The sequence below is a fragment of the Camelina sativa genome, chromosome 7, assembly GCF_030686135.1.
Source record: "Camelina sativa cultivar CO46 ecotype springtype chromosome 7, ASM3068613v1".
Lineage (NCBI taxonomy): Eukaryota > Viridiplantae > Streptophyta > Magnoliopsida > Brassicales > Brassicaceae > Camelina > Camelina sativa.
This window is the reverse complement of record NC_141886.1, coordinates 18,983,220-19,004,823: the sequence shown is the minus strand read 5'-3', so window position 1 is coordinate 19,004,823 and position 21,604 is coordinate 18,983,220. Positions and strand designations below refer to the sequence as shown.

Here is a 21,604-nt window from a genome sequence, read left to right as displayed (position 1 = left end):
TTTGGTTAACACAACTATTGCAGGCTTTCCATATCCCACTTCATGGACCACCGACGCTCTATTGTGATAACAAATCGGCCACTCACATTGCCAACAACCCTGTCTTTCACGAGCGCATCAAGCATATGGAAATTGACTTGCACCGTACACGAGATCGAGTGATCGCAGGAACTCAGCAAGTCTTCCACGTTTCCACAAGCAACCAACTTGCAGATATTCTTACCAAACCTCTGCAAGCTGGTCCATTTCACTCTCTTCTTGACATGATGTGTGTTTCAAGTCTTTTCCTTCCATCCACGGATTCCAGCTCAAAGACTTGAGGAAGGGGTGTTAACACTATAATCTTATATTGTATTGTATAGTTTATATATGATTAGTATAGAGTTGGTGTATTAATTTTCCCTTAGCTTAATACACTTAGTATATATAGACTTGTATTGTTTCTGATTCTAATTAATGAGAAATTAGATTCTTCTTTCATCTCTCTAACTAACTGTCAACAAAAATTGAGCTAGTAAGATGTAACTACGGCAATAACTATTACATCTACAACATATATGTTTTACAGCTTGTAGGTACATTGTCTTTTAGGAAAAACGAATTAAGAAAGGAAATAGGTGCAAAAACAAAATTGGTTAATAAAATTAAGGATCCTCCGGATATGGATACGGATACGGAGCTGGATATCCGGCTCTGGCGTCTAATAAACGAGTAGCTGACCCGATTTATCAACGAGTAGCTTTCTTATAATCTCATTCACGCTAGAGACTTAAATTCCAAGAAAAGTCTTTGGGAAAAAAGAGCGACACACAATGGCCAATATCTCTAATATCTCAGTTTCGTTTCTCTGAGTCAACTAATAAATACAAATAGTGATAATAAAAGACTCCAAAGTCTCTCTGTATCTTTTCTTGGTCCTTCACAACCCTGATTCTTTCCAATTATTTATCTCTCTCTCTCTCTCTCTCTCTCTCTCTCTCTCTCTCTCTCTCTCTCTTTGTTTCCTCACAACACAAGGGACACGGTTCGTAGATCAAACGGATCATGTACTATCTCCCCACTTCTTGCCTGATCTACTTGTTCATTTTCTCCTTATTTCGCCCTCTTCTTTCTACTTCAAGTAGGTGTGAGACTCTTTTTCAGTGTGGGAACATTACCGCCGATTTCCCTTTCTGGGGAGGTGATCGTCACAAAGATTGCGGTCATCCATCGCTGGAGCTTCACTGCGACAAAACCAACAACACCTCTTTATTCATCTCAAAAGAAGAATACTATGTTTTTCATCTAAATCAAAAATTAAACACTCTTAAAATTGCCAGAGCAGAGCTTCTCAGCTCTTTTTGCTCCTCTTTTAACTTGGAAGCATCCTTGCCTCCCGAAACTTTTGAGCTTTCGCCAGCATACAAAAACCTAATCGTTTTCTACCTCTGCTTCTCTCCTACTGATAAACTCTCGAGTTATACATGCCCTGAGATAGGTCCTATCTTATTATCTTCTGAAAACCCTAAACACCATCTTACCTGCCTTTCAAGTTGCGCCGTGAACGTTCCTAGGAGTTTCGACACAAAAGATAAAGAGTTGAATATGACCAATTTGGAAAGGGTTTTAAAACAAGGATATGAGGTGAAGGTGAAGATCAATGAGAAGGCGTGTCAAAAATGTTCATCCTCTCATGGAATCTGTAGCTTCAACAAAAAAAATCCATATGAATTTAAATGCATTCCACTCCATCAACCAACTGGTAAGTGAAAATAGGTGATTCGTCTTTTCCTCATTCTATATCATATGCAACCATAGTCCCTCTTTTTTAAGCCTTAAGTAAGAAATATCATTAGCAAGCATACTCCCCGTCTAAGTGATATCAACTACCATACTTTGGCAATATATCATCTAAAACTGAAATGACCTTTGGTGCCTTTCCATTGATGCAGGAATATTTTCTAAAGCGAAAACAGGTGATTGATCTTCTCCTATTCTTTAAAATATACGTACAAGTCTAATTTTCTTCCATAAGAACCACCACTGTCCCACACACCTTTGGATTCAGAGTAGTGTATTGAGTTCCAACTAACATTTGGTCTCGTTCAATAGATGCAGGAATCTCTTCTAAAGCGAAAATAGGTGATTAATTATCCTTCTTCTATTCTTTATATATAACCGTTTTTGATCTTCTTTAAAAAAGTTCTTAGCCAAACGATTTATGTTCTGCATTTTCTTCTTTCAGGTTCAGGAGTAGGTGTTACTCTGCTTCTGTTCCTGTTCTTAACAACATTGTTTCTCCAAATTCTCCGAAAGAGAAAGAGAAAAACATCACAAGCACTGGGTCAACAGAACGTCAAGGCACTTATTACACTTAAGCAGTATAGCTACGCACAAGTGAAGAGAATTACAAACTCGTTCGCGGAAGAGGTAGGGAGAGGAGGATTCGGAACTGTGTACCGAGGAACCCTTTTTGATGGTCGTATGGTTGCAGTGAAGGTCTTGAAAGACTCAAAGGGTAACAATGGTGAAGACTTTATAAATGAAGTTGCAAGCATGAGTCAAACTTCTCATGTCAACATAGTAACCCTTTTAGGATTCTGCTCTGAAGGTTACAAGAGAGCAATTATATACGAATTTATGGAGAATGGGTCTCTTGATAATTTCATCTCAAGCAAGAAGTCATCAAATATAGATTGGAGCGAACTGTACGGGATTGCGCTAGGCGTTGCTCGTGGTTTAGAGTACTTACATCATGGCTGCAGAACAAGGATTGTACATTTCGACATTAAACCACAAAATGTACTATTGGATGACAATCATTCCCCGAAAGTGTCAGACTTTGGCCTTGCTAAGCTCTGCGAGAGGACAGAATCGATATTGTCACTGCTGGAAGCAAGAGGAACGATAGGTTACATTGCACCTGAAGTGTTTTCAAGTGTGTACGGTAGAGTCTCCCACAAGTTAGATGTTTATAGCTATGGAATGTTGGTTCTTGAGATAATTGGAGCAAGGAACAGAACACCAAATGAAGACCCTTCATCTAGCACAAGCTCAATGTACTTTCCTGAATGGATATATAAGGATCTTGAGAAGGGAGACAATGGAGGGCTTATGGAGAATGGAATCAGTAGCGAAGAAGACAACGAGATAGCAAAGAAGATGACATTGGTAGGTTTGTGGTGTATTCAGCCTTGGCCATCAGATCGCCCAGCGATGAACAGGGTTGTAGAGATGTTGGAAGGAAACCTTGATGCTCTTGAAGTACCTCCTCGACCTGTTCTGCAATGTTCCGTAGTGCCTCATTTCGAATCTTCCTGGATTTCAGAGGAAAATTTAATCTCCTCCTAGTCTTAGGTATGATCGCAAGCTTTTAGTTTATGAGTAAATCTCTGTGGTTGAATCGTAAATATTATTTGCATAAAAACAATAGAACACATTTTATTACTGAACTTGAAAGACCTCAGATACATTCTCTGATATTAGATCGATGACATTCATGTATATTTGTTTGAGTCCATTTCTAAACACTTGTTTCAGGGAGACAAGTGAAAGTCCTAAATCATGACAAACAGATATAGCAGATAGTATGGTCCGGTTTTACACGCTAGTAGTCCCGCTAGCATTTCTAAACATTTTGTTCAGCTTAAGTATCATGACAAACAGATATAGCAGATAGTATGGTCCGGTTTTACACGCTAGTAGTCCCTCTCAATATCCCACTAAAGATTTTTCCATGATTTACCTCTCTACTCTCTCTCAAATTCCTTTTTCAAGGTCAACTAATAGACACATGATAAAAAGATTCCAAGTCTATATGTACCTGTCACTATCCTTCCATGACTTGGCCTTTCACAAGCATGTACTATCTCCCCACTTCTTGCCTGGTCTTGTTTTGCCTCTTATTGTAACAACAACATAAAGAAGAAGAAGATACATTCGTGTGTATTTGTTTGAGTTTGCTAAACACTTTTTTTAGCGAGACAAGTGAAAGTCCTAAATCCTCTTTGTTCAGCTTTAAAGTATCATGACAAATAGTATGGTCCGGTTTACACGCTAGTCCCTTTCAAAACCCTTTTTTTCCAACGAAATAATGTTTTACTATTACTACTCTTTCGGTTTAGTTTTAGTTGTTGTTTTTTAAATTTTGTTTCATAATAACTGTCGTTTGAGATTTTCAATACAATGTTTGGTAAAAATTCTAATTTTATTCGACATTTGGGATGCACATGTCTCGGAGAAAAGTTTCAATGTGATTCAGTTGTTCTATTTTTAATAAATTCCGAGAGGCATTACTTCCTCTAATTTGGGCTACCAACCTTAGAGTTCTTTTCTAATTAATTTAATGTATTTAAGACTAGTAAAAAAATTAAAAAATATATTAAAGATTAATAAAATAGAAAAATAATAATTTTCTTAATTTATATAATGGGATCATACTTATAGACGAAATTTTTGAAAGAGTCAGGTTAATGGTGAAGACTTTGTTAGCTATAAAAGCTAATTTCAGTCTTTCAAAGCCAAAGAAAATAAAACTAGAATGTGTTGCTCTCATCTTCTGACAAGTCAGCCTCAACATTGAAGCTGGTGTTAGACACCTCAGAATCTGTTTTGCAGCATATCAAATTAAAACAATTAAATACATATCAACTTTTTTCCTTATGTGGACTAAACAAAAGAGAAACAACTCTCCTTCGTGTTTTATCTTCTCCTCGATTTCTTCTCCGCGTTTTATCTGTTCCTCAATTTCTTCTTCTTCTTTGTCGTCGTTTTTGTGTTTTCGACATGGTGTTTTCTTCTTCTTCGATCTACCAGAATCTATGTGTTTATGCTCAATTTCTTCTTCGCCGATTCACCAGAATCTGTTTCGTATCTTCATAATTATATTGGGCATTATTATTCTAACAATAGATCCTTTGTTTCGTTTGTCAATCCTAGCTAGATCTTTGCTTCAAAAGTCTGTCATTAGCACCAGGTGCTTCACTGGATTTTGTATTCGTCTAAACATGATGCTTCTCCCCTTCCCTGATTCTCTTTTTACAGGTTTGTCTATAAATCAATCCGTTGAAATCAGGTTTGTTAGTTATAATCATATTTGTAAAATTCATTAGTAATCTGAATGCTTAAACTTTTAAGTTGTGTATTCGATTGATATAGACAAAGTGTTGGAATTGGTTGAACATAGAAGAAGAAGATGTGTTGTCAATGAAGAAGGTCAACAACAAAAGAAGAAAGGAACAAGTCAACTAGGGAAGTTGGGCTTGAAGTGTTTTGTTAATAAGAAGTGTTAATGGGCCGCATGATTGGTCAAAGCCCAAATAAAGAAATGCGTTGTGTTAGTCATAGTTTCTTCTATTTTGCTGTCAAGCACATATGCAAATTTTGGAGTGAGATTTAAAGCTTATCAAGTAAAGTTATAGCTATGGGAAAAGTTTTCTAAAGATATAGTAATTAAAAGAGTTATTAGGCATAATCTGGATCATGTCAAGGTAATTTGCTGAATCACCATAAATTTCTTCAATAAAAAGACAAATTTGAAGTAAAAGTAAATTTTTATGGAGAGGTAGGGTGTTTTTTTTTGGACAACATAATCTTTTTGGTATAACATATTTTGTCTATAAACTTATTTGGTTGCTTATATAATCATTTTCCAGTTATTACGTCATCAATATGATTTTTACGGAAAGAAAATCATTTTCTTTTCAAAAATCTCTATACAAAACAAATATATATTAATTCAGTTATTTAAATTAAGCTAAGAATTAAGCTAAGAATTTATTTAAATCTTTATAATTATAAATATATATTAATTCAGTTATTTACAATATAAACTATTAACTAAAATAAAAGTAAAAATAAGTAATTTGTGACGGAACTTAGTTGACTGATATATTCGTTTTCTTTATGGATCAGATTTAAAACATTGTTTAGAATAATAAATAAGACTTTTGTTGTTTTCTTAAAGTAAAATAAATTTTCACTAAAAGAAGATACAAGAAAAAAAATTCATCATCTTGTGTTTTTGCTAAGAGGATGTCATTTAAGTGATTACCTGATAAATATTAGAATGCATAAAGTATACAATAAAATTTGAGTAAAATCATAATACTAAATTCCTATTTTTACAAAACTTTTAAATGCTCAATATTATTTATCTTAAACTATAATTAATTATTACAATTAGTCCGCATACTAACAAGTTCAAAAACAAATCAAGAAAAAATTACAAACAACATACAAAAAAATACAACAAAATCTATATTATGAAAGTTGGCCAACTCTCTCCATCTTTCTGCCACATCAGCAATGGAGAGAGTGCCACATGTCCATCTTTCTTTATGTTACTTGACTGACCCTCTACGTCTTTCTTTGCTTGATTTTCGTAGTAACTGATACTTCGACCCTTTTCGTCTTCTCTTGCTTTAGTAACTGCTCCTTTATAATATCTCTCACATTCTGATGTTTTTTTTGTAGTGAAAAAAAATGTGGAAGATGAAGGTCAACTATAGAGAAAGGAGAACTTGAAGATCAAGCATATTCAGAGAATACTCTTTTCAAGAAATCACCAATGAGACTTGGCTTTAGAATATAGATTATAATGCTGAAGATAACAGAGGACTGAACTTTCTAAAGAAAGAAATTTGTCTTATACTAATGTTAAGATAATCTTAATATGAAATTGTCAAATTGGAAATGACTAGTATGCTTATTGTTCCAAATAATTGATGGGTACAGCTTGTGTCTTTTTAGGTTTCTCAAGAGTTTATATCCACGCATGAACGAATTTATATTGGTTGTTATTTTTTGTAGTTTACCTATACTATGTTAATGCATTAGTAATGATTTATTTCTTTTGCTCAAAATAGATTATAAGTTAGTTTCTTCATTATGGGAATTGCATGCTATGTTTTGCTTATTTTTTTCTTTAATTATTCCTATATTTCTTGCTTTGGTACGTTGTAGTTGTAACATCCGTTTTCCGGGAATAGAATTTGAGATATGTTGAGTAAACCAAAAGAGTGGATTTTAATTAATTTTGGTTTAATTAAATCCTGGTTTAATCTAATTAAACCAAAAATCCCTAATCTCTTTCTCAAAGTCACGCCTCCTCTCCTGTTTTTGCTATTGTCGACATTGTTATGAGAGGGAGAGGGAGAGAACTCTTACTTGTTTAGTGTAACGGAGGAAGAGAAAGAGATGGAATTTTTTCTTTAGAGTAACGAGAGAAACATAACTGTCAGGGTTTGGGAGAAGGAAGATCCGATTACTCAAAACGTTTCGAAATGTACTGAGTTTTGGTAGGGTTGTAGCTAAGATATTTTCGTACACTCTCCGTTTTACAGAAGTGAATTTGGGTTAATATTCTAGGATTTATTGGCAGTTTAGTGGGGCGTTTTGTCTCAGTCGCGGATTGAGACCAGCGGGTGTTTCGGGATCGATTGCGGTTTCACCTGAGATCTGATTGTTCTGAAATTTTGTGGGGAGCTTCAGGACGTGTCGACCTTGCTTTTCACTGAAGGGAATAGAAAGTTAACGGTTCTTTTTGATTTCGTAGTTTCACTTGTGATGTTGTTCTTTTCTGATTTTTCTGGCAGTTTGTTTTCAATGTTTGTTTATTGGTGTGATTGCTTGTAGGAGCGAGTTTAGTTGTTCTTGGATATTGGAGAGCCTCTCATCTGGTTGTTATTATTTTTGTGAATCACTTGTTAAGGCGAGTGCGTGACCAAGAGCTTATCTAAGCGATTGTGTTGTAAGACTTGTTTTGTGTGATGATGTGTAGGTGTGGTGAAAGTGTTATTGGTTGTTATGTTTAATAGTTGGTTTGTTATATTTTATTTGGAGTTGTACTCTTGATTTGCTTGTGTGTATAGCTCGTAGATGGGAGGATCGTCTCACTGGGTATTTCTGGTAATACTCACGCATCTCATTGTGTTTGTGGTGCAGGTAGAGGCAAAGTGTGATCGTGGGATCATGGCAATGAAGATGAGGATGTTATATTGGCTCGCTTGGTTGTTGTCTGGCTTTTGTTAGATTGCTAGAGTTGAGTCCTAGAATGTTGTTTAGGATTGCTGGTTTTTGGTTTATGTTGATTGGATCTTTAGTTTATGGTTTTGGAATTATTACGGTTTATTTGATATTGGTTATTGGTTTATTGGTTTTATTATTTTCGCTTTTGGTGTGATCGTGGTTAGGTGGCTAGTGGGTATGAAACCACTAGCTTAGATGTTTTTTTATTATATTATATTTATATATTTATTATTTATTAATTAAAAAAAAAAAAATGGGTCAGGTCGTTTCAGCTTGGTATCAGAGCCCTTACGGTTCTAGGTTTGGGTTCACTAGGTTTTTGTTGTTGATATTGGGACAAATTATACTCCGTTTAACAGCTTAGATTTTAAAAATTAATAAATAACATAATCATAAAATAAATTATTACAAATTTTCATCAAAAAAAAAGTTCAGCGGCGGTTTTCCGTAGGTTAGTACCTAGTATTATATTATAATCTACCTATTCGTGTATTTTTGTTTGTCACTAAATCAGTAATAGTGACTCACTAGCCTTCCTTGACTATACCATATATCATATTATCAATAATAAAATTTTAAATACTAATATAATTAGTGAAAGTTTCACAATACAATTTTCAACTCTCATAATTTGTTTGATCATACTAATAAAATAAATTGGATTTTAAATTTATTCACTTGATCTTAATACATTATAACTAAAAAACATTTTTATGTCAAAAATAACAAGGAAATAATTTAGTCTTTGATAATAAAATATCTACAATGTTGACTTTTCCAGTCTTATAATTCTTCCATTGTCGATACGAAAAAGACATATTTTTAATGTATGCAGAGAAAAAAAAAATTAGGAGAAAGTTGACCAACAAGTCTCTGTCACTTCCACACAAGATTTAATCCCATGTTTTGGATATCTTTCTGAGATAATTCTTAAGCACATAATTAATTCACTTGTATTTGCTATCTGTTCAAACAATAATTCGAAATTAATAAAATATTAAATATTACACAAAACATGATTATTAGAAGAAACAAAAAAAAATTAGATTAGAAAATGGTATATATAATCGTTTTTCTATTTAACTAAATATGTATATTATTGTATATTGTTAACGAAATTAATATCCTACTATATTAATTGGGAAGTACAAATATGAAACTAACCTTAAAATATATAAAAAAAAATTACATTCATATGCCATTAGAAAAACATAGTTAATTAATTAATCTTTATTAATTATTAATAAACAAAAAAAATCATTAACAGACCAAATTAAATTAAATCTACAAAAGTAAATAGAATCTATTCCAATCTAAACTAATTTGTACTTGAATATAAAAAAAATATTATTAAAAAATTAACAGCTAAGATTTTAAAAATCTAATCGAATAAAATCTACAACTACAAATTTTATCAACATTTTTTACCAGGACAAGTTAAAATTTTTATTAAAAAACTAATAGATAAAATCTATATCAGTTCCGTTTAACAGCTTAGATTTTAAAAATTAATAAATAACATAATAATAAAATAAATTATTACAAATTTTCATCAAAAAAAAAGTTCAGCGGCGGTTTTCCGCAGGTTAGTACCTAGTATTACATTATAATCTACCTTTTCGTGTATTTTTGTTTGTCACTAAATCAGTAATAGTGACTCACTAGCCTTCCTTGACTTGTCCTTCTCCTTCGTGAGCTATATTGTTTCGTTTCCACAATTCCACTGGCTTCTTATCTCTATCTTTCTTTCTAACAATACATAAGACCTTCACCAAGACGCTTCATTTTCTTTCTTTCTTTTTTTTCACTTGCAGCACAATGATCAATCTGTTTTTATCCCCAACAAAATCTATATCCCTTAGGATCATATTGATGCTCTTTGTTATCCCATCTTGTGTTTTCTCATCTAATGATCTTTACAGACACTGCAGTCAACCGATTAAATGCGGTAATCAGAACGGTCTCTTGTACCCATTCTGGATTCCTGGCAGAGAAGAGTGCGGCCATCCCGAGTTCAAGCTCGAGTGTAGCGCAAGATTTGCAGAGGTTAGTTTCTCCTCTGTAACGTTCAGAATCTTGGACGCTAAAAATGTCTCTGGTACCATAAGACTAGCCAGATCCGATCTTATCAACGATCTTTGTCCCTCTGCTCTTTTAAATGTTCCCTTCGTGGAAAACATCCTTTCATTTGCTCCCAACACCGATTTGATAACAATTTTTTACGGTTGTGACGTTTCACGGGTGGTTTATACTTATGGTGGCATGCTTGGTTGTCCGATTGATAAGACTACTCTCAAAAGAAATTACTATGTGACGAGAAACCTCTCGTCTCCTCTACTTCAAGGGATCAGTTCATCTTTAAACGACTTCAGGAGATTTTGCGAAAGAAACGTTAGTATTCCCGCATCTGGACCTTCCCTCGACACACTACAGACAAGTCCGACTACAGTTAAACTAAAAAACGCTCTTGAAGATGGTTTTGAGCTTGGTCTTAACCAAGAATGTCAGATGTGCATAGGTTCTGGGGGTGCTTGTGGATATAATAAGACCTCAAGTGGATTCATCTGCTATTGTGTAGATGAACCACGTAATGGTACTTGCGGTTCAAGAAAAAAAGGTAACATTTCTTGCTTATAGTTTCCTAATGTTTTTTTTTTTTTATGAACCACCACTTAGGTAATGAGTTCATTTGGTGCCGTTCCATTGATGCAGGAATCGCTCATGGAGCTGGGGCAAAAATAATAGGTGCTTAACCTGACCTTATTGCTAAAGTATACCTGAGTAAATTCTGAAATTTTTTTATCTTGTAGAGATGATTATTTTTTTTCTTCTTACAATAGGTTCAGGAGTAGGTGTTATTCTGTTCATGGTCCTGGTTTTAACGTTGGTTCTACTAATTCTCCGAAAGAGAAGAACATCGCATGGTCTTAGTCAACAAAACCTCAAGACACTTCCACAACCAAGACTCAATGCACTGATTCCACTGAAGCAGTATAGTTACGCACAAGTGAAGAGAATTACAAATTCATTCGCGGAACAGATTGGGAGCGGCAGATTTGGAGTTGTCTATAAAGGAACCCTTTGTGATGGACGTTTTGTTGCAGTGAAGGTCTTGAAAGAAATAAAGGGTGATAATGGTGAAGACTTCATCAATGAAGTTGCAAGCATGAGTCAAACTTCTCATGTCAACATTGTTACTCCACTAGGATTCTGCTCTCAAGGTTCCTAGAGAGCAATTATTTATGAATTTCTGGAAAATGGGTGTCTTGATAAGTTCCTCTCAGACAAGACCTCAATGGATATAGATTGTACAACACTTTCAAGAATTGCGCTTGGAGTTGCACGTGGTTTAGAGTACTTGCACCATGGCTGCAAAACAAGGATTGTACATTTTGATATTAAACCACAAAATGTACTACTAGACGACAATCTTTGTCCCAAAGTTTCAGACTTTGGCCTTGCTAAGCTTTGTGAGAAGAAAGAGAGCATCTTGTCATTGCTAGACACAAGAGGTACAATAGGTTATATTGCACCTGAACTGTTTTCAAAAATGTACGGTAGAGCTTCCCACAAGTCAGACGTGTATAGCTACGGAATGTTGGTCCTTGAGATGATAGGAGCAACATGGAATAAAGAAAGACCTTCTCAAAACTCTGCATCGAACACAAGCTCAATGTACTTTCCTGAATGGGTATACAAGGATCTTGAGAAGGGAGACACTGGAAGGTCTATCGAAAATGGAATTAACTGCAAAGATGAGGAGATGATCAAGAAGATGACATTGGTGGGTTTGTGGTGTATTCAATGTTCTCCATCAGATCGCCCAGCGATGAACAGAGTTGTAGAGATGATGGAAGGAAACGTAGATGCTATTGAAGTCCCTCCTAGGCCTGTCTTTCAAATTCCATCAGCGCCTTTTGAAGAATCTTCTACGCTTTCGGAGGATACATCGGGATATGAAAGCAGCAAAATGCATTCATCAATTTAATATACCATCTACATAATGAGAGTGTTTTTAACATGATTTTCAATGTACTATTCTTATATTTAAACCACGTTATCCCTTATATATTAACCAGAGAGAGTGTACTAAGATCACCAACTTTATGCACAACATCAAAACAAACAAAATGAAACTTATGCATCAAAATGATAAATCTAAAGTTTTAATAAAGGCTCCTAATTATTTTTTTTGCTTTTTTACTTTTGTTCCTTCTGCATCTACTCTTACCTATTTGTAAGAGTAACAATAAACCACAAAATTTAGCACTGTAGAGAAATTGATATTCTTCTGACACAGAATACTAATTTAGAATGAGAAAAATTGAGCTAGTAAGTTGTAACTACGACAATAACGGTTACATCTACAACATATGTTTTACAGCTTGTAGGTACATTGTCTTATAGGAAAAACGAATTAAGAAAGGAAATGGGTGCAAAAACAAAATTGGTCAATAAAATTAAGGATCCTCCGGATAAGGATACGGATACGGAGCTGGATATCCGGCTCTGGCGTCTAATAAATGGTATCAGCTGACCCGATTTATCAACGAGTAGTTTTCTTATAATCTCATTCACGCTAGAGACTTAAATTCCACGAAAAGTCTTTGGGAAAAAAGAGCGACACACAATGACCAATATCTCTAATATCTCAGTTTCGTTTCTCTAAGTCAACTAATAAATACAAGTAGTGATAATAAAAGACTCCAAAGTCTCTCTGTATCTTTTCTTTGGTCCTTCACAACCCTGATTCTTTCCAATTATTTATCTCTCTCTCTCTCTCTCTCTTTGTTTCCTCACAACACAAGGGACACGGTTCGTAGATCAAACGGATCATGTACTATCTCCCCACTTCTTGCCTGATCTACTTGTTCATTTTCTCCTTATTTCGCCCTCTTCTTTCTACTTCAAGTAGGTGTGAGACTCTTTTTCAGTGTGGGAACATTACCGCCGATTTCCCTTTCTGGGGAGGTGATCGTCACAAAAATTGTGGTCATCCATTTCTGGAACTTCACTGCTATAAAAACATCACTTCTTTACTCATCTTAAAGCAAGAGTTCAAGGTCTCCGCTTTTGTCACAACCCTCAATTGGACTTGGTCTCCTAACCCTCTTCACCGTTTCCACCTCATATTTAGGTTTATATTTCTACCTTTATTGGGAAAAAAAAACACTTTCTCTGTTCAATGATCAAACAAAAATCATGTATGATCCCCACAATTCTGGTTTGATCTTGTTCTTTCTCTTCTCCTTATTTCACCATCTTCCTTGTGCTTCAAGTAATCAGGATTGGTGTGATGAAAGTCATGAGACTCTGTTTAAGTGTGGGAACATCACTGCTGGTTTCCCCTTCTGGAGCGGGAATCGTCCTGAACACTGCGGTGATCCATCGCTGGAGCTTCACTGCGACAAAAACAATATCACCTCTTTAAACATCTCAAACCATGTTTACCGAGTTTTCCATATACAACAAGCATCTTACACTCTTACACTTGCCAGAGCGGACCTGCAAGGCCCATTTTGCTCCTCTGTATTCACCAACGCATCCTTGCCTCCAGAAGTTTTTGAGCTTTCGCCAACCTACAAAAGCGTCACCGTATTCTACCATTGCGAACCTTTTCTTCATTACTATTTGAGTTATACATGTCTAGAGAAAGGTCACATCTCAGTGTCTGAAAACCCTGAACGTCCCGAGAGTTGCCATGACAGTTTCACCGTGAACGTTCCTAAGAGTTTCGTTACAAATGAGAAAATTTTGAATATGACAAATCTGGAAAGTGTTTTAAGAAAAGGATTTGAGGTGAAGGTGAAGACCGATAAAACAACGTGTCAAGAATGTTCACTCCATCCACCACCTGGTAAGTTTCTTATGCATCTCTATCATTTCATATCAATTACTTAGACTTAGCTTAGACATATCAAAACAACTAGTAATCTATTTCTCTACTGCATGAAACGCATGTCCCTAGAGTATAATTATAATTTAAAACTGAAATGACCTTTGGTGCCTTTCCATTGATGCAGGAAAAGCGAAAAAAGGTGAGTAATCTTCTCCTATTCTTCCATAAGACTTTTGCCTCCTCAAATCTTTTTTTTCCCACCCACACACCTTTGGATTCAGAGTAGTATTACTAGTGTATTGAGTTCCAACTAACATTTGGTCTCGTTCCATTGATGCAGGGATCTCTTCTAAAGCGAAAATAGGTGATTAATTAACCTCCTCCTATTCTTTATATATTACCTGTTTTTGATCTTCTTTAAAACATTTCTTAGCCAAACGATTTATGTTCTGCATTTTCTTCGTTCAGGTTCAGGAGTAGGTGTTACTCTGTTTCTGTTCATGGTCTTAACAACATTGTTTCTCCAAATTCTCCTAAAGAAAAAGAGAAAAACATCACAAGATATCGGTCAACAGAACGTCAAGGCACTTATTACACTTAAGCAGTATAGCTACGCACAAGTGAAGAGAATTACAAAATCATTCGCGGAAGAGGTAGGGAGAGGAGGATTCGGAACTGTGTACCGAGGAACCCTTTCTGATGGTTGTATGGTTGCAGTGAAGGTCTTGAAAGACTCGAAGGGTAATAATGGTGAAGACTTTATAAATGAAGTTGCAAGCATGAGTCAAACTTCTCATGTCAATATTGTTACTCTACTAGGATTCTGCTCTGAAGGTTCGAAGCGAGCAATTATTTATGAGTTTTTGGAGAATGGGTCTCTTGATAATTTCATCTCAAGCAAGAAGTCATCAAATATGGACTGGAAGGAACTATATATGATCGCGTTAGGCATTGCTCGTGGTCTAGAGTACTTACACCATGGCTGCAGACCAAGGATTGTACATTTCGACATTAAACCACAAAATGTACTATTAGATGAAAACCTTTCTCCCAAAGTGTCAGACTTTGGCCTTGCTAAGCTTTGCGAGAGGAATGAATCGATATTGTCACTGCTGGAGGCAAGAGGAACGATAGGTTACGTTGCACCTGAAGTGTTTTCAAGTGTGTACGGTAGAGTCTCCCACAAGTCAGATGTGTATAGCTATGGAATGTTGGTTCTTGAGATAATTGGAGCAAGGAACAGAGCACCAAATGAAGAGCCATCGTCAAGCACAAGCTCAATGTACTTTCCTGAATGGATATATAAGGATCTTGAGAAGGGATACAACGGAGGGCATATTGAGAATGGAGTCAGCAGCGAAGAAGACAACGAGATAGCAAAGAAGATGACATTGGTAGGTTTGTGGTGTATTCAGCCTTGGCCATCAGATCGCCCAGCGATGAACAGGGTTGTAGAGATGATGGAAGGAAAATTGGATGCTCTTGAAGTACCTCCTAGACCTGTTTTGCAATGTTCCGTAGTGCCTCATTTCGAATCTTCCTGGATTTCAGAGGAAAATTCAATCTCCTCTTATTAGTCTTAGGTATGATCGCAAGCTTTTTAGTTTATGAGTAAATCTCTGTGGTTTAATCGTAATCGTAAACGTTGATCGAACACATGTTATTATTGAGCATGAAAGACCTCTGATATTAGATCGATTACATTCGTGTGTATTTGTTTGAGTCCGTTTCTAAACACTTGTTTTAGGGAGACAAGTGAAAGTCCTAAATCATGACAAACAGATATAGCAGCTGGTATTGTCCAGTTTTACACGCTAGTCCCTGTCAAACCCTTTTTTGATTTTTTCCAACAAAATTATGTTTTACTATTAGTACTCTTTGGGTTTAATTTTAGTTGTCGTTTTAAAGTCCAAGATTTTTGTTTCATAATAACTATCAGTTTTTTCAATCCAAATGTTTGGTAAAAATTCTAATTTTATCTCACATTTGGGATGCATATATATATATATATATGTATATATATCTTAGAAAAGTTTCAATATGATTCAGTTGTTTTATATTTAATAGATTCAGTGAGGCATTGCTTCCTCCCGTTTAGTCTATCAACTTTGGAGTTATAATCTAATTAGTGTTTGGTTCACAAAAACATAATTTTTTAAGATAATATTTTCTTTATGTTCGATTCTACAATGGATGATGCTTAAATACAAGAAATAAACTTCTAAATTAGAACATGAAAGGTGGGCAAGAAAACACATTCACACTAATTAACTAAACACACTAATTAACTAAAGGGAGATTTGCACCCACACCTACTTTACATCCATCTTTTTTCACTTTCACCTACTTTCTACTCTTACTATACTTTTTCAAGTTTTTTTGCTTAGGTATCATTTATTTTGGCAAAACTGCCCCTCTCCTCTTTCTTTCCTTCTTTCCTTTTTTTTTATTATTGTTAACACTTTAAATGATTATCATAAAACAAATTATCTATTTATTTAATTATAATATGTTATGATTATATATTTTCTACATTTTAAAATACATATTGCTATATTTTTTTTATGAATTTTTAGATTATACAGTATCCATTTGTCATTGAACAATAAGTGGTTAATCAATTGCAGTATTATGTTATGTTATGATCTCTTTGCAAAGTTCATGTGTTACCCAAAACTCAAAGAACATAAAAAAAGAGCTTATGATGATTAGTTACAGACCTTAACTTGAAAAGAAAAATAAACAAAGTTTACTGGATAAATAAATTATGGATAGGTCTCCATATGGATTCATTCAAAACAAAGTAAATTTTTCCAAGGTTAGTCTCTTTTCCACCACCAGTTCGGAATGTGCGGCAATAACAAAGTATATTCATACATTAAGATTCATGATTTCCATCCAAGCCCATCCACTTAACTTTGACCACATGAACATTAACCCTAATTTGTTGACATATGTTTGTTGGACATGAGCACCTGCTTTCTTCTGCTATGATATCATTTAGTTTAGTTTGATCGCTACAAATGATAATCATGTGTATATGGTAGCATGGATACCATTGGTGTTTTGTTCATTCATATTTTGTAGGTATAGTATTGTTATTGTGGGATATCATTTAGTTTAGTTTGATCGCTACAAATGATAACCATGTGTACATGGTAGCATGGATACCATTGGTGTTTTGTTCATTCATATTCTGCAGGTATAGTATTGTTATTGTAGGGAGAAATAAATAGATAGTGGGGGAGTTACCAGAAAGATCATAGAAAGAAGTTTTTTCATCATCGTGTAGGAGTTAAATTTAAAAATTTTAATTACAAAAATTAGTAACTTTTTTATTATTTTCAGATAGCTTAACATATGTTGTTAATTTCTCGTTTATATATTATGTTAAATTATGCGACGTTAAGTGGCAATTACTTTTGTTTTTTTTGTTTTTTTTTACTTTAATTTTTCTTAAATGTGTAATTCAATTTTTTTTTTGTTTTGTAGAACAGAAAGAACTTGCTCTTTCTTTTACATTTAAACTGATAAATTTAAAATAATTTTGTGAAAATATATGGTAGAACACGTAAAATTTAAATTCATGAGTTGTTTATGTAACATTCGCGAACCAAGTATCGCATTTTTGGTCTGAGTGTCGATCGACACCCTTGGTGTATCGATCGACACCATGTTTTCTGGGTTGGTCGTGTTGGTTTTAATTGCCGTTTGGTTCGTTTTGGTTCAATTAGAAATCCCTAAACCGTGTATTTAAGGTAAAGGACGACCCAAGTCGAGGGTTTCTGTTGTTTTGGTCACCGTTGAGTGAGAAAAAGAGAAAAAAAGGAGAGAAAGCGTTGGAGAGTGTTTCTGTGAGATTTTGGCTTGTTCTTGGTGGTTTTTGGTGAGATTTGTGGCTGGGGAAGGAGAGTTGTTGCTGGGAACGAAGGAGAAGCTTGTGAAGGTGTTGTTTCCACCGTTTCTCAACCTAATCTTCATGTAAAAGAGGTGAGTTCTTGACCATGGTTGATCTAAGCATGAGATCTCTTTTGTTTGGCTGTTCTTTGTCTATTTGTGGTGTTTTCTTGCTTGGTTTTGTTGTTTTCGGGTTTCCCATAGGTTTCTGAGGCATTTGGGTGAGTTTGGGACGGTGTCGAGATGATTTGAAACGGAGGATCGACGTTCGTGTTCATGCAGTTCGCGTCTGTAGAAGCAGTGTTGATCGACACTCGGTCGACACCATGTTGTGCCAGGATCGATCGACACCGACTTAGCGTCGGTCGACACCAGTCTCATCCGAGACTTGTTTTCCTGGTTTGATGTATTGTTTGTATTTGTTTGCTTGCTTAAACATGAGTCTCAGATGCTTGTGTGTATAACTCAGTAGATGGGAAGACGGCCTCACTAAGATAATACTTACGCATCTCAATTGTTGTTTGTGGTGTGCAGGTAAAGGCAAAAGTGTGATCGTGGAATCATGGCGATGAGGAGGAGGATGATCTAGGGTCTCGTTTGTATGTTGTCGGATATATTGTTTATGTTGGAACCATGGATAGATTTATGCTAGGTTGTTGGATAGAATGGTTAAGATTGTTATGATTAATGTTATATGTTTTCCGATGTGCATGTTATTGGATGTTGGTTTATGATTGGTATTGCGGTTGGTTGGTAATGTGTGTGTTGGTTGTTTAATTAAGTAGTATGTGATGCTTAATTATATATAGTATTTATTATTAAAAAAAACGGGTCGGGTTGTTTCAGTTTAATTGAGAGTAATTTTAGGACTCTTTTAACTAAGATCATGAGAGGTGCGGTAGAGTAATTAGGATTTTATAGCATAAATATTATGTGTTTTAATATATTTTGGGAAATAAAAAGTAATAATTTTTTTTTCGGTAAATAAGATATTTGATTTTTTTTTAAATAAATTGTGACCGTTTTCTTAATTTGTTTTTGGATTTTTTTTGTTAATTACTAAATTATGAAAATAAAATCTGATGTGGAGAGAGAGAGAGGAGAGAGAGAATAGAAGGAGTGAGGGGTAATAGATAATTAAAATTGAGAAAAGTATATGAATAGTAGAAAATAGGTGTAGTTGTAAATAGTTTTAGAGAAAGTGGGTGTGAGTGCAAAATTCCCTGGACTAAACTCTTGGTCACGTCATCCTGTTCCTCACGTTGTGTCTCATCAGACTTGGTCAATTAGTTGCGAGCATGAGCAACACATTTGATATCAATATTGTTTCCCTGCTTGGATTCTGCTCTAAAGGTTTCAAAAGAGCAATTATTCGCATTGAAAAAGAAAAAACTATAACATTTGTCCTTATTGAACTCAACCATATATGTATGCGGTATAATGTTTTCATGGGTCTAAGAAAGCCAATAAAATATCTCAATCCTTCTTCCTCAGTTTATAGAGGATCTTGGGTCTCACCTACCTCTAGTCTTGTGCGTAAAATAATTATTAGTCTTTGATAACAAAAATGCACACAATGTTGATTTTTGTTTATCTAACAATTAGTCTTCTATGGCTGATAAGGAAAAGAAAACTATTTACTGTATGAAGAAAAACAAAATTTAGGAGAATAGGGTATATTAAGGGTTACCAGCAAGTCCCACTCAAGATTTAATTGTATGTTTTGGATCCTTTTGCGAGAAAATTGTTATGAAAAGACTTGTATGTGCTAAATACTAATATAAATAAACTAGAAGTCATTCCGTGCTATGTACCGATTTAGTTTACATTGTTGTTCAATTTTAATCATTTGGAGATTATTAGTTTTTATTTGTTTACTCAATAATGTTTACTTTTGTGATTTTAAAAATATACTGATCATATTAATTTTTTTGGGTTCATTTGTTTGAAGTTACTTGAGTTTTCATTTTATATATAGTATTAGAGTATTTCAACACATAGAAAAATTTTGATTACATAATAGAATGTTTATGGTTATTTTTTCCATTAGATTTTCAATACATATTAGAGCATCTGCATTGGTGAGAAATCCATTGAGTTTCTCATCATATAATATTATTTTTTTCAATGTAGAGAAATTTTGGAACCTCTTTCTAATATGAGAATTTGTTAGAAATAATATTTTTGAGATACTCCTTTTCAAAAATAACATTTTTTAATATTTTCATTTTTGTTCTCTTTTACACAAATTACAATATGTTAAACTAATTTTAAGAACTTTTTTATTAAGGTCTGGATTCTCTATTTAACATTTATGATATAGTTTTGATGGAGTAGAGTTTATTATTTGGATTTTAGAATTTAGAATTTATTCATTTTATACATTGAAAATATATATTTTTGAAAATAAACAACATGAAAAGTATTACTGAAAAGTGGCATAGGAAAATGGGTATTTTTAAAAATGCGATATTTGATACTAAGATTACTAAAAATATATGATACCAGTATACAATTAGCATATACTACTCACTAAAGAAGTCAAATTAATCAGAAATAGTATAGAAAAATGCCACTCATATCGTACCATGAGATAAAAAGACATCACAAGCTTAACAACATGGTTTTTTAAGCATATGATAGTAACATACAATTTTTCTTTTTTTATAATAGTTTAAAATATGTTTTTTCTTAGAGATGAAGACTAATAAGAAACTAAAATTATAATGGAGAGACTCATATGCATCGCCTAATAAGGAGAAGTTTTAGCCTGCTTTACCACATGAATGCCCAATAGAAGGAAAAAAATAGAGATTCTAAAATATAAAAAGGAACAAAGGCTAACATGTTCAACATATTAAATCATGATAGTTCATTTTTTCATGATGTAGTAACATTAACACAACCAACAATAAAAATAAAACAAGGTTAAGGCTCGATCCATAGGCCAAGCAAGTGAAGCCAAGGATTAGGGCATCAGTTTTTCTGGGGCATATTTTAGACCAAAAGTTTTAGGTCTTTTATGTAAGAAAAATAAAAATTATAAGTTCAGTTATGATTAGATTTTTATTAAAAGTTCAAAAAAAAATAGAAGTTCAAGTTTTATATAAGAAAATAGTAGATTATTCATGTAGATATATCCAATTTACGGATTAAATTTTATTAGGTTTATATAAAAACTTATTTCATCTTTTGAATTGTTGGTGAATGAGCATTAGATTAATGTTAATTAAACTTGTTGTTACTGATATTTAAAGTAAAATTCAATTTAGAAAACCAAATTTGAAACTCTAATAAAAAGGTTTCCATATTCGAAAAATTTTAAAACAGTAATGAGTTATTAGGATTTAGGCAAAATATGATATTTATTTTTGTATAAATGGTTAAATGAACATGAAAACATTGAAAAGACAAAGAAAAATGTGAGCAAGCAAAATGAACTACAATATGGAAATAATGAAAATAATTTTTTATATTATTATTTTTATAATTTATTCACAATAATGAAAAGGTTTTTTTTTTAACCTTGGCGTATGACATATAAAACTATCGCACCGGCCCATAAAGAGTAGGAAAGACATACATAAACATTCTAATGAATAAATAAATTTGTCAAACATTATCACATAATTTCTTTCTTCGTAGTATTAATGCAAAAAAATTTAAAAATTATCAATACCTATTAAATTTTGGAAAGATACATAAAAATAATATAATTCTTCACAGGAACCTAACACTGAAATTAAAATATGATGACTGAAATCTATATATACATTTTGGGAGACATTTAGCAAATAAATCCTGGAGTTGAAACCTATTTACAATCATGCCATTTACATTAAAAAAATTTAATTTATAATT

The 21,604-nt window shown here is 33.8% G+C and overlaps 3 protein-coding genes and 1 pseudogene across 6 annotated transcripts; all 4 read left to right on the top strand.

The window, feature by feature from the left end:
* The first annotated feature begins 919 nt into the window (after nucleotides 1-919).
* LOC147941426 (LEAF RUST 10 DISEASE-RESISTANCE LOCUS RECEPTOR-LIKE PROTEIN KINASE-like 2.4) lies at nucleotides 920-3,993 on the top strand. Of its 2 annotated transcripts, XM_087458832.1 has the most exons (5): nucleotides 920-1,741; nucleotides 1,932-1,955; nucleotides 2,092-2,121; nucleotides 2,225-3,336; nucleotides 3,520-3,993. In XM_087458832.1, the coding sequence occupies exons 1-4, from the start codon at nucleotides 1,045-1,047 to the stop codon at nucleotides 3,328-3,330; spliced, it is 1,857 nt and encodes a 618-aa protein (XP_087314958.1). In that variant the 5' UTR covers nucleotides 920-1,044; the 3' UTR covers nucleotides 3,331-3,336; nucleotides 3,520-3,993. The 2 variants fall into 2 exon arrangements, with proteins under 2 accessions (XP_087314958.1, XP_087314957.1); XM_087458831.1 differs by lacking the exon at nucleotides 3,520-3,993 and having other exon boundaries at nucleotides 2,225-3,485.
* Nucleotides 3,994-9,680: 5,687 nt separating this feature from the next.
* On the top strand, nucleotides 9,681-12,082 carry LOC147941424 (LEAF RUST 10 DISEASE-RESISTANCE LOCUS RECEPTOR-LIKE PROTEIN KINASE-like 2.5). The gene is made up of 3 exons (XM_087458835.1): nucleotides 9,681-10,624; nucleotides 10,720-10,752; nucleotides 10,848-12,082. The coding sequence occupies exons 1-3, from the start codon at nucleotides 9,826-9,828 to the stop codon at nucleotides 11,234-11,236; spliced, it is 1,221 nt and encodes a 406-aa protein (XP_087314961.1). The 5' UTR covers nucleotides 9,681-9,825; the 3' UTR covers nucleotides 11,237-12,082.
* LOC147941425 (LEAF RUST 10 DISEASE-RESISTANCE LOCUS RECEPTOR-LIKE PROTEIN KINASE-like 2.5 pseudogene) lies at nucleotides 11,303-12,082 on the top strand (annotated as a pseudogene). Its single transcript, XR_015562106.1, has one exon. The product of XR_015562106.1 is annotated as an LEAF RUST 10 DISEASE-RESISTANCE LOCUS RECEPTOR-LIKE PROTEIN KINASE-like 2.5 pseudogene (transcript).
* A 673-nt stretch (nucleotides 12,083-12,755) lies between these two features.
* LOC147941423 (LEAF RUST 10 DISEASE-RESISTANCE LOCUS RECEPTOR-LIKE PROTEIN KINASE-like 2.4) lies at nucleotides 12,756-15,547 on the top strand. 2 transcript variants are annotated; one of them, XM_087458833.1, is made up of 2 exons: nucleotides 12,756-13,864; nucleotides 14,315-15,547. In XM_087458833.1, exons 1-2 carry the CDS (start codon nucleotides 13,210-13,212, stop codon nucleotides 15,421-15,423), a joined length of 1,764 nt encoding a protein of 587 aa, XP_087314959.1. In that variant the 5' UTR covers nucleotides 12,756-13,209; the 3' UTR covers nucleotides 15,424-15,547. The 2 variants fall into 2 exon arrangements, with proteins under 2 accessions (XP_087314959.1, XP_087314960.1); XM_087458834.1 differs by lacking the exon at nucleotides 12,756-13,864 and adding an exon at nucleotides 14,031-14,210.
* Nucleotides 15,548-21,604: the final 6,057 nt, after the last annotated feature.

What these genes read in the sequence shown, in the direction of transcription:
- LOC147941423 (XM_087458833.1), top strand. Translation starts at nt 13,210, where the DNA reads ATGTATGATCCCCACAATTCTGGTTTGATCTTGTTCTTTCTCTTCTCC. An exon ending in TTCACTCCATCCACCACCTG is followed by an intron (nt 13,865 to 14,314) that starts GTAAGTTTCTTA and finishes TTCTTCGTTCAG; the next exon opens with GTTCAGGAGTAGGTGTTACT.
- LOC147941426 (XM_087458832.1), top strand. Translation starts at nt 1,045, where the DNA reads ATGTACTATCTCCCCACTTCTTGCCTGATCTACTTGTTCATTTTCTCC. An exon ending in ATTTTCTAAAGCGAAAACAG is followed by an intron (nt 1,956 to 2,091) that starts GTGATTGATCTT and finishes CTCGTTCAATAG; the next exon opens with ATGCAGGAATCTCTTCTAAA. An exon ending in CTCTTCTAAAGCGAAAATAG is followed by an intron (nt 2,122 to 2,224) that starts GTGATTAATTAT and finishes TTCTTCTTTCAG; the next exon opens with GTTCAGGAGTAGGTGTTACT.
- LOC147941424 (XM_087458835.1), top strand. Translation starts at nt 9,826, where the DNA reads ATGATCAATCTGTTTTTATCCCCAACAAAATCTATATCCCTTAGGATC. An exon ending in TTGCGGTTCAAGAAAAAAAG is followed by an intron (nt 10,625 to 10,719) that starts GTAACATTTCTT and finishes CCATTGATGCAG; the next exon opens with GAATCGCTCATGGAGCTGGG. An exon ending in AGCTGGGGCAAAAATAATAG is followed by an intron (nt 10,753 to 10,847) that starts GTGCTTAACCTG and finishes TTCTTACAATAG; the next exon opens with GTTCAGGAGTAGGTGTTATT.